The sequence below is a fragment of the Argopecten irradians genome, chromosome 2 (genome assembly GCF_041381155.1).
Source record: "Argopecten irradians isolate NY chromosome 2, Ai_NY, whole genome shotgun sequence".
Classification (NCBI taxonomy): Eukaryota; Metazoa; Mollusca; class Bivalvia; order Pectinida; family Pectinidae; genus Argopecten; species Argopecten irradians.
In genome coordinates this window covers 59,832,572-59,842,866 of record NC_091135.1, presented here as the reverse complement: position 1 = coordinate 59,842,866, position 10,295 = coordinate 59,832,572, and the positions used below count along the sequence as shown (strand labels likewise).

At 37.2% G+C, this 10,295-nt stretch overlaps 2 protein-coding genes across 3 annotated transcripts; one reads left to right on the top strand and one right to left on the bottom strand.

Moving 5' to 3' along the window:
* Nucleotides 1-2,455: 2,455 nt before the first annotated feature.
* Nucleotides 2,456-5,965, bottom strand: LOC138316102 (GPI mannosyltransferase 1-like). 2 transcript variants are annotated; one of them, XM_069257604.1, is made up of 6 exons: nucleotides 5,855-5,965; nucleotides 4,883-5,042; nucleotides 3,922-4,457; nucleotides 3,329-3,587; nucleotides 3,019-3,174; nucleotides 2,456-2,675 (listed from the first exon to the last, which is right to left on the bottom strand). In XM_069257604.1, exons 2-6 carry the CDS (start codon nucleotides 5,036-5,038, stop codon nucleotides 2,508-2,510), a joined length of 1,275 nt encoding a protein of 424 aa, XP_069113705.1. In that variant the 5' UTR covers nucleotides 5,039-5,042; nucleotides 5,855-5,965; the 3' UTR covers nucleotides 2,456-2,507. The 2 variants fall into 2 exon arrangements, with proteins under 2 accessions (XP_069113705.1, XP_069113706.1); XM_069257605.1 differs by having other exon boundaries at nucleotides 3,019-3,120.
* Nucleotides 5,712-9,589, top strand: LOC138316101 (single-strand DNA endonuclease ASTE1-like). Its single transcript, XM_069257603.1, has 2 exons — nucleotides 5,712-5,834; nucleotides 6,743-9,589. Exon 2 carries the CDS (start codon nucleotides 6,828-6,830, stop codon nucleotides 8,961-8,963), a length of 2,136 nt encoding a protein of 711 aa, XP_069113704.1. The 5' UTR covers nucleotides 5,712-5,834; nucleotides 6,743-6,827; the 3' UTR covers nucleotides 8,964-9,589.
* The last annotated feature ends 706 nt before the right edge of the window (nucleotides 9,590-10,295 follow it).

Below are 10,295 nucleotides of genomic sequence, written 5' to 3'. Positions count from 1 at the left end.
TACCTCTATTTCCCCTATTGGGCCCCGCCCCTCCTGCCCCCGGGGGACCAGAGCCAAAATTTATACAAGTTCTGTTCCCCCTCCCCCAAGGATGTTTGTGGCCAAATTTGGTTACAATCCATGCAGAACTCTATGACTAGTAGCGATTTAAAGGAAATGTTGACGGACGGACGGACGGACGGACGACGGACGGACGGACGGACGACGGACGCCGCGCCATGACATAAGCTCACCGGCCCTTCGGGCCAGGTGAGCTAAAAAACCTGATATACATACATTGCTATACGGTCAGCACTTCGCAAAATCCGCATATTTACAAGAGCATGCCATGGCTACTTATTTTATTTCTCACAAAATTCAGCAAGTTTTGAAGATATTAACGCGTTGCATTATGAACATCATCTCCTTCTTTAAATGATGCCATTATCTTTTTCATACTCCATGAGATATATAGATAGCTTCACAGCCGGCCTAGTTGTAAAAGAAATAAGTTGTCGGTGTAATGGGAAGATAAACACTTACAAATTAGCTCTATTAATTTGGTAACGCCCATATCTGATATTCGTTGCGTATCTTTTTTTTTATTTATTTTTAGCTTTTAATTGATGTCATACATATATTGCTATCTAATCAAATTATAAAAGATAGATAAAATTAAAAACTACCTACCGTTAATCAACCAGTCTGTTTGATACCTCCAGTCCGCTCGTGGTGTGAAATGTGTTCCATTCCGCTTGTATTCACTCAGTGAATATAACAGTTAGGGTAAATATTGTTATTTAGGATATACTTCATTCTCTAGTTAGCGGACAGCATAACAGAGTAGTTATATTACATATTGTACGAGGACACGTGTTTATATACAATCTGTCTGACCAGTATGGTACAATGAATCCATTAGCAGTTGGTCCACTGGTGGATATCAAAATTGTAAAACGCAACATGAATTAAGTTTCCACGAGTTGTCGCTCTTCGCCTTAATTTCTAGGTGTAAAAATTAACAGATAAAGGCGCCTTGGTCCTGCATTGTACGTGTACATCTGTTATCCAGTGGTCGGATTCACACGTGACCAAAGTTATATGTACCGTAACTAAGCAAAAAATTAGACTTGTTATTTTTATTCAGCTATCTATTGAAAACCATCATATTTGATGAATAAATCTTTGAAAATCATTCACATGAACAAACAAACATGTTTGATGCCTTATCAACGTTATAACACAGAATGTATACGCAGAAAAATTCTTGTTTCTATGCCTTATGTGTTTAGTTGGAAATATATCTGAAGAAATAACTTAATAATTACTAATAACACTGTAAAAATTTGAAATGGAATTGTAGACCACAATATAGCTTCATGGTCTGACCATGTTTTCAATGCACTGCATATGTAAATAATATAATCATTTTTGGCAGTACTACCAAAAATCGTTTTCAGCTCTTATTTGTCCTTGTAAAATCAAAACCTATGCAGTGGCGTAGGAAGATGAAACGTAATGAGAGGGCAAGTGTCCTCAATATTTCGTAACACCAACACCCCTTCGCGCGCCCCGCACCCACAGAAAATACTTGATATACTTTTTTTTATATATATCATTACATATAATCCTTGTAAACATCTATAGACAGTGGCGTCGCTAACAGGATATTAATGAATACGCAAATTAGCGTGCGAGTTTTGGGGGTCTGGGGTATCCCCTGGAAATATATATTACGATTTAGAATGACTGAGATGGGTTTTACGATGCATTTTGTTGAATTTGCGATTTGGTTTTCGTGGGGGGTCCGGGGGTCGGGGTTCCCCCCCCCCCCCCCGGTCCCCCCCCCCCCCCCCCCCCCCCGAGATAAAAATATTGCGATTTTGTATCTTGATGATTTTTTAGTGCTCTTAACACGGTAATGTTACCTGCATTTAGAAATGATAATTGTGAGTGTCGTCTTATCATTATGCAACCCAGCACGAAACATACCGGACACATCGGCACATTGTTGTGTAACTCAAAATAATAATAAATTGATTGTCTTACAAAGACATCTAAAAAATTAATCTTTTAAGAGGCATTTTTTGAAACAGTATAATCCCTTGATGGACATTTTTAGTCTAGTTCGTGTGTATTGAATTTGCATTATTAAAGGTTTGAACATTACGTACTTGAACGTTTTAGGGAACGCGCCGCGCAGCGGAAAATTTTCTAAAATGATGTACAAAAATGTCCAGTAGGACCCTTTTTTCTGTAGAATATGCATTTTTAGAACATTTTACTCGGCGAAAATGGGGGAGGGGGTGCAAAAAGACATGTTTGCCCCCGCCCCCCGCTTTCTACGCCCCTGAGAGTAGATTTACGTAAACTTATTTGATAGTGGTTCACTTGTTCGGCTGGACCCTTTTACGATCTTGATATATGTCCACCACACTCCACAAAGATAATTAAACGAAAACAAAATACATGTATAGACAATATTATAATTTAATGTTTATTTGATCGACACAATTTACAACAAAAGTTTATTTCAAATGAAGAGATTTCGTGTGTGGTTTGGGTGTATAATTGTCCAATATGGCTGTGACTATATATACGTTGATGAAGAAGAACACTACGCCTGCTGACCAGATGTAGATAAATGTATTAAATCCCTCGAACTCCAGGCCATAGGCGGGGAACAGCCATAAACCCTGGAATGCACCAAAAGAAAAACATGTTATAGCCAGAGAGAGAGAGAGCTAAAGAGGCAATACCTGCTGCATAATCCTTAGTTATTTTGAAATGAAACGTACCAAAGTCACATAAACGCATAAAATGTGATAAGACAATAATTTAAACATATATTCACTCTATCGAATCACACAAATATGGTTCAGTTTTTATGTTTCATGTTTAAAAGGCTGAGGTCTCTACTAGTATCGCCAAGAAATAGTATCCTAGTAGACGAACTAGGATGTACATCATGATTCCAGTTAATTGGGTTGAACTGTACAAAATGAATGGATGACTAGACATTATTGATATTATATTTACCTGACCGATGAACCAAAGCACTATCAAGGCTATCCCTCTCTTTATGGACATGTAAATGCTTGGGAGGACGACAGGCAAGAGGCACAAGTACCACAGGAAATACTGAAACAGTGATCGCTCTGGCATCATGGAAGACATCACTACATCACAAAACAACTACAACATAACGACACTCGCATGTAATCTGAGGCCAAGAAAACACATGCCGACATAAAAACATGTATGCATAGTCTACTTCTTAAAATCTACATAAAAAGTGCAGCTTAAATATGACAAATTCCTCCATGCAGGTGAAAAACCTAAAACTTACCTGTGATGTGCAGACTTTGTTGTAGGTGACGAATACAAATGTGATCAGAAACCAACACATGGGAAGGTCGGTGTAGAACTTGATTGAAAATGTGAGGAGGAGGACGAGTTGAGGAAGGAAGACGACCAAGGCCAAGAGAGAGGAGTGGGGAGACTCGGCCGTCAGGTAGATCAGGTAAAAATAAGGTGAGAAGTTGTGGCGGATATCCTTCCTGCCGATATGGTACAGGTAAGTATTGTCAAGGAAGGACCAGCCGTACCTGTAAGCAGAGTACCAGAATGGCACACGAATAGCAGCGTTAACGACATTCGTCATATTTTATAGATTTACAAACAAACAAGAACTGAAAAACGATTTTTTCAAACTGCCACTTTGTTTGATTTTGAGACATAATTATTAATGTTATAGTCAATTATTATTACAGACGTTTCTAGATTTCTCAAAACAATGAATGGAAGAAATTCCATTGTTTTTACCTTTTACATTAAACTCTATCTATACCGTGTAGAATGCAGTTCATTAGTATATTGCATTAGGTAAACTTAACTGCACTCGTTCGTTTTTGAGAACATGTGATGTATGTTACTACTTACCAATGGTAGTAAAGACTAGTTAATGCCACAAGGACCAACACCACTACAGCAACAAACATCAGACGCCTCCAAGTTGGCCATACATACGCAATGCATTGTTCAAATATAAGACCTTTCCTGTTCAAATTCAACAGTTTATCTGCGTTTAACATAAAATAAATAGGCAGTGAATAAGTTATAGTATAAATCTTAAAGTGGACGGAGAGGGCGTATGAGATGGCTGCAAGTGTATATCTTCGACTCTGGAGCAACCGCAATGTCAATAGCACCAGAAATGTCATGATGGATTCTGCATTCCCTCGAGTGGACACTGTGGCGGCAAGAGGGTTCAGTAGCCAGAAGCACGCAAACACATTACACAAAGTCTCATTGACCCCCTGTGACCTCAGTAAGGAATATATCAAGTATCCAGTCACCACGTCGAAGAGGACGAAGAGGAGTTTACCGAACATCAGAGTGAGTGTGATGTTCGGCTGTAACAGCCACGCCAGAAGTGGTGTGTAGCGGTACGTCGGTCGGTAATACGGGGAAATGTTCTGTAAACGACAAAGAAACGACGATTATCTAGGATATTTTAGTTCACATTTTATAGATTTAATACCATTTTAATTCATCCTAATAAAACAGAACATCCTGACAATCGCATATGGAAGCTGAAGAAGAAAAGTCAAAGGAAAGATTTTGGGTTGATAACCACCTCATTTGGGATTTCCAGGAGTTATAATAACGTACGCTAGCATGGTCATAAGGCCACGATAAATTTTGCAACGCTTCTTTATTATTGATATCACATGCAATGTGGTTGAAATTAAAAACTGTGACTTAAGCATCGTCATCGTAACAGAAACAACAAGAATACGTGCACTGTTGTTTATAAAATGTGTTTCTGGGCAACATGTGGTGAACTAGATAGCTATTTTATAACAACCACGGGCAGGTAATGTACTGAGTGATCCTTTACCTGGTGTACCAGCCGAGCAGCGTCCGTAAAGACAAAGTAGTCTACATCAGTAAACTTGACGGCCATCGTCCTGTCCTGCCACTCGCCATACAATAAAAGACCGACACGGCCCGCCACAGACAGGGCTAGGGAACTCCAAATACTGTCCGCCTTCATGTCTCTGTAGAAAAATACATGCACGATCCTGTCAGAATGATCGTCTACAACGTTCGATATTTCATTGACCAATTAATGTTATCAAAACTTCACTAACATATTAACTTGTCAAAATGTCATTTCAACAAAATCTCTAAAGCAAACTCTGAAAGAAGATCGTGAAGTATAAACTTTACAATAAACAATGAGTTAAAGCCGGCCAATGTCGGCGTTTATTGTTATGTATGTAGGGTGGTCGATGCTATGTAAAGTTAAATTAATATAGAACAATGAGTCAACAGACTAGTCACATCGAATCAAGGTCATTGATGATGATCACTTCAAATACAAGGCTAGTAAAAGCCAGTTTCTGTATGTAGAAAACTTCGCCATGTCACTGATGAAATGTCACATTATGCATACATAATAAAATTATGAATAACTTAATGTATTGGGGAAGGTAATCAAGATATATAAATATGTAGATTTTTTTGGTGTTTTACAGGAAACGAAGAACATAAAGCAAAAAAGTAAATAGGAAATAAATAGAAATAATATTATTAATTGAAATCTATGTGAATGATTGAATGATTTTAAACTTAATTACATAAAAACTGCAGACATTTAAATAAGATTGGTTTTTAAACAATAGATGTTCCTAAACAGTTACGGACAGCATTACAATAAGACACCCGGCAATAAGAAATCACGTGACTTTCTTGCCAATGGGGAAATCCCGGAAGAAGCCCGGTAGAAGCGGAGGAAGAACCACGTCGCCGTCTCTTCATATCACTTCATGCATTTATATTTTAAATAGGTAATTGCACTTTCACGTACTGTTCAGTAGATTACAATGCACGGTGCCTGTTTATTTATTTGTCATTCTGGTCCACTTGAATGCATCGGCTAACTCGTGTTGCAAACGTGAACATCGACAGGAAACTGTTTGTTCCTTCTAATAATAAAATGGTCACACTAAATCCGGAGATGATTTTAAAAAAAAAATAGGCATAGAGCTTGTACCTCACTAAAAGTTAGTACACCTAGCCGAAGGGACCCTAAACTTATAATAGTGTTAAATTCAACACTGTGTGTTAGAAAGAGAATTCACCTGTTGGATACAGTACAGGAGGGAATTTCCAAAGAACAAGAACAATACTGTACAGTACAGTATTCGACTCAATAAGCGCAGAGGTTGACAGGACCCTTAAAAATTTTATGAATAAGGGGGCACTTATTTGAACCAAATTTTGGTTTGGACTAGCCTTTCATGAAATTATTGCTCGAAGGAATTTGTGATATTAAGTGAAATTGATACCAAAAAATTGGGAGGGGCGCTTACAAAAAAATGTATACGGATGGGGCGCTTATTGGGTCAAATACTGTATGGTATATATATGTATTAAAAATCACCAATTTCTCAGATTCCTGTGCTTAGGCTCTTCTATAGGTAGTTATAAAATATAGAGAGAATAAATGTGTTTTAATATTGCCTTTATTTGGCTGTAAATATCTTTCATTAGAGTATAGTGTCAAAGATCCCTCAGTTACTATTGATTTCTTGTTTGTTAAAACATCTAACTATACTTGTTAAACCGCTATTCCATGACAATATTCATACAGTTTTTTTTTTGATTTTTAAAAAGAAAAGAAACATACATATACTAAAATACATATATGCTGTTATAGTAAAGAGATTTTACATAGCATTTTGTTCCTTTACAGATATGGCCATATCGATGATGAGTTGATGAAGTTGTTGGTCCAGTCCTCCAAAGTAACACTGTAAATATACACTAGAATCAGTAGAATGGGTATCCCAGGCCTTACAACGTTTATAGATAATAATCTGCACCTACTGGAAAGGTTTGAGCTTCATGATTCAAAACTAATCATCGATGGAAACAACCTTTACCATCTCCTGTTCTACGATCATAGGATCGACTACATACATGGAGGGGATTACGACAAATTTGCCAACCACACTCGCCGGTTCTTTCTCATGCTGAAAGAGTGTAACATTAAGCCCTATGTGATCTTTGATGGCGGATATGATATTGATGAGAAAAAGCTGCGCACTGCCTTGGAGAGATCAAGACAGAGGTGCCACCTTGCTGGGTTTATTTCACATGGAGGGAAGGGTAAGGTAATGCCAATCTTGGCCTATGAAGCCTTCCGCTGCACCCTACTGGACCTGGGGATTCCTCACTGCGTTTGTGACTTTGAAGCTGATGACCAGATTGCAGTACTGGCCAATGAGTTTAATGCTCCTGTTTTGAGTTTTGACAGCGACTTTTATATCTTTGATTTAACGGCTGGGTACATCCCTTTTGACGGTGTGAACTTTGTCTCTGTAGAGTCAGAAAACAAAGAATACAAGTATTTACCCTGTTGCATTTACTATTCAAAAAACCTTGCAAAACATTTTCCTGACCTTGGGAAATCTGTTCTGCCATTCATTGCAACATTGCTAGGAAATGACTTTGTGGATCATTGGGTATTCCAAGATTTCTATCAAAGGTTAAGTACACCCAAGAAATGTACCTTCAAATTTGACATTCCTATTGCTCATACAAAGATGAGGTCATTATTTCACTGGTTGGAGAGTGTGAATTCCCTGGAGAATGGCATAGAAAAAGTCTTGTTGTGTTTCAACGACGAGAAACGTGTGAAAGTGGAACAAGTGATGAAAATGTCTCTCAAAGCATATTCAAGTACTGAGCAATATTCTAGGGTGAACTTGAGGCTGCTGCTTGAAGGATCATCAAAAGAGATTGAAGAGCAGTGTTGTAAATGTGACTCTCCACTTCCAGTGTGGTTTCGCTGTTCATTTTGGAAAGGTGAGATAGCACAATTCTGTCAGAATGTTGTGATGCTTCAACGAGTGATTCTGAATTGTCAAGTTGAAGACATGAAAGCGTCATCTGCCACTAACTGTTGTCAAAACATTCGAAATGTGATTTACGGAATATTGACCTCTAGGAATGAACAAGGAAAGGAAGCTAACAGTTCTGTACCAGATACATTGATGCCGGACTATGTTACAGAATATACAAGAGAAATAAAAAACATACGGAAGTTTAAAGTTGAACCAACATTTAAGCTGCCAACATTTGGTGTCATACCATGCTTAGCAGACATACCTGCTATGGGAAAGAATGAAAGGTTGTCTTTACTTTTTGCTGCTCTTGATCTTTCTAGTTCAAGAATTTTAGAGTTTCCACAAGAACTACAAATAACAATGGCTGTACTCATTTATTGGATACGGGAATCTGATCCTGGTGTGTCTGTTAATCAGGTTAGAGCTTTGATCACATGTATCATCGCCATGGAAACAAGTAGGTGTCAAGAGCAGACAACTCTCAAAAACCCCGGATCGGAGACCAGTGAATTAGAAAAAGTTATCAACAAATCCTCACCTGGGCAAGTGGAAAAATTTCTGCAAAATTTGCGCAAGTATTTCAGCAAGGTGGAACACTCCAAGAAGCATAAAGTTGATGTGAGGATCATCCACGGATTCTCACAGTTTCAGGCTTGTTACCTATACACAATGATCCTGAATCAAATTCTCCAGAAACCTTTACTTAGTCCAAACCCTGCTTCCATATTTAATGGAACATTCTTATACAGTTTCACCAAAAGTCTGGATGTCCGTCCTAACATTCATCTGTACATCCCAGAGCTGTTTGTAAAACACTCGCCGATCTTAGAGTTCTATAACCTTCTGTACCAGGCTGTTACAGATCAAATCGAAGAGTCACATTTACACTCTACCTCTGGGAAGTCAGGAAAAAAACAGAAACGGGACAGAAAGAAGAAAGCACACAAGAAGGATCAGTTATCTGAAGACAGTATGAAGGACGAATATTGTGATCCTGCAATGGAAGTAGAGGTGGCATGTGATGTGTCAAATCAATTCAGTGCCTTCGGTTTACTCGAGAAATAGACAGCATTCTGTTTAGATTCATTTCATTTGAGTAGATAGAATAAAAGTGTGATATGGTTGATAGATAAACACAATATATTTGACATAAAAATAACTGACATAATATGGGTATGATATGGTACTTGAAACCCATATTATAGAGTTAAGTTTGATCTTCAACTTTTCATTTTAGAAAAACAAATTATCCGATTTTAGTACCCTTTGCTTTCGACAATTGTATGCAAAGTCAAAAATGAAACTTCATGAGACAATTTTAATTTTGTTTTATTGAAATAAGGAACATCTGATGTTGTTTATATGATTATTTCATTCAAGGTTTCTTAATTTATTGTAAGAAATGATATTGTTAGAACTATTTACAAGCTTTTTATCAAAATCTATAGTTGTTTATGAATTTAGTAAATTGTTTTTAGCAATTTTTTGGATTTGAATATGTACACAACTTAGGTAAAACATTTTTGCCATATAGTCATACATTTTCCATTCCTTGATTGCTGTGGTAGACAAACATCACTAGTTGGTTTAATACTGCTCTGAAGTTGTATATTTCATAAAATGATGTATTTTGTGTGCATTATATCTTAATATTTCAGGTTTTCCTATGTGAATTAAATTGAGTGTTTCTAAGACAAGTTCTTTCTCTTTTAATTTCTAAACTGTTCATATATTCAACACATCCTGATAGCTTACATGTACCGTTTTTGAACCAATACACACCCAAGGCAGTTACTAAAATAAATAATTGAAAAAATTAGAGGCACCAAATCTGGACTACAATTTCACATAATTATGCACAAAATAAGCCATAATATAAGTTGCAAAAGAAATCAAATGAAGAAACCACTGTTTTAAAATGAGTCTTCCAAAAAGGGGGTGACCAATTGGTATACAGGACCATGGAGTGAGTAAATCGTGTTATAATGAATGTTGCCATGGTTATTTCTATGGCACATTCTGCCACCTAGGGGTTAATGATGATCCAGAAGACCAAGCTAAGTACAGAAGATTTCAGCTTTTTGCACTACAGTTATTTGGGTAATTCGGTTATTTGCATACAAATTATCTACAGAGATCTGAAAATAGTTACAGATTATATAATTATGGACACACCAGAGTGCCCTAAGACCATTTATAGGGGTCTAGATGATATGTAGAGTATGATTTTTACCAATTTTTTATCTAGATCCCAAAAACGCCTAAAAATGGTCTTAGGACACCATGGTTGGTCCATGATTATATAATCTGTAACTAACTCAGATCTGTGCAATTTTCCGGTCCTGATTTTTTGTCTTGTGTGTGCATATTATTTGCATAAACTTTTACTAGCCTCCG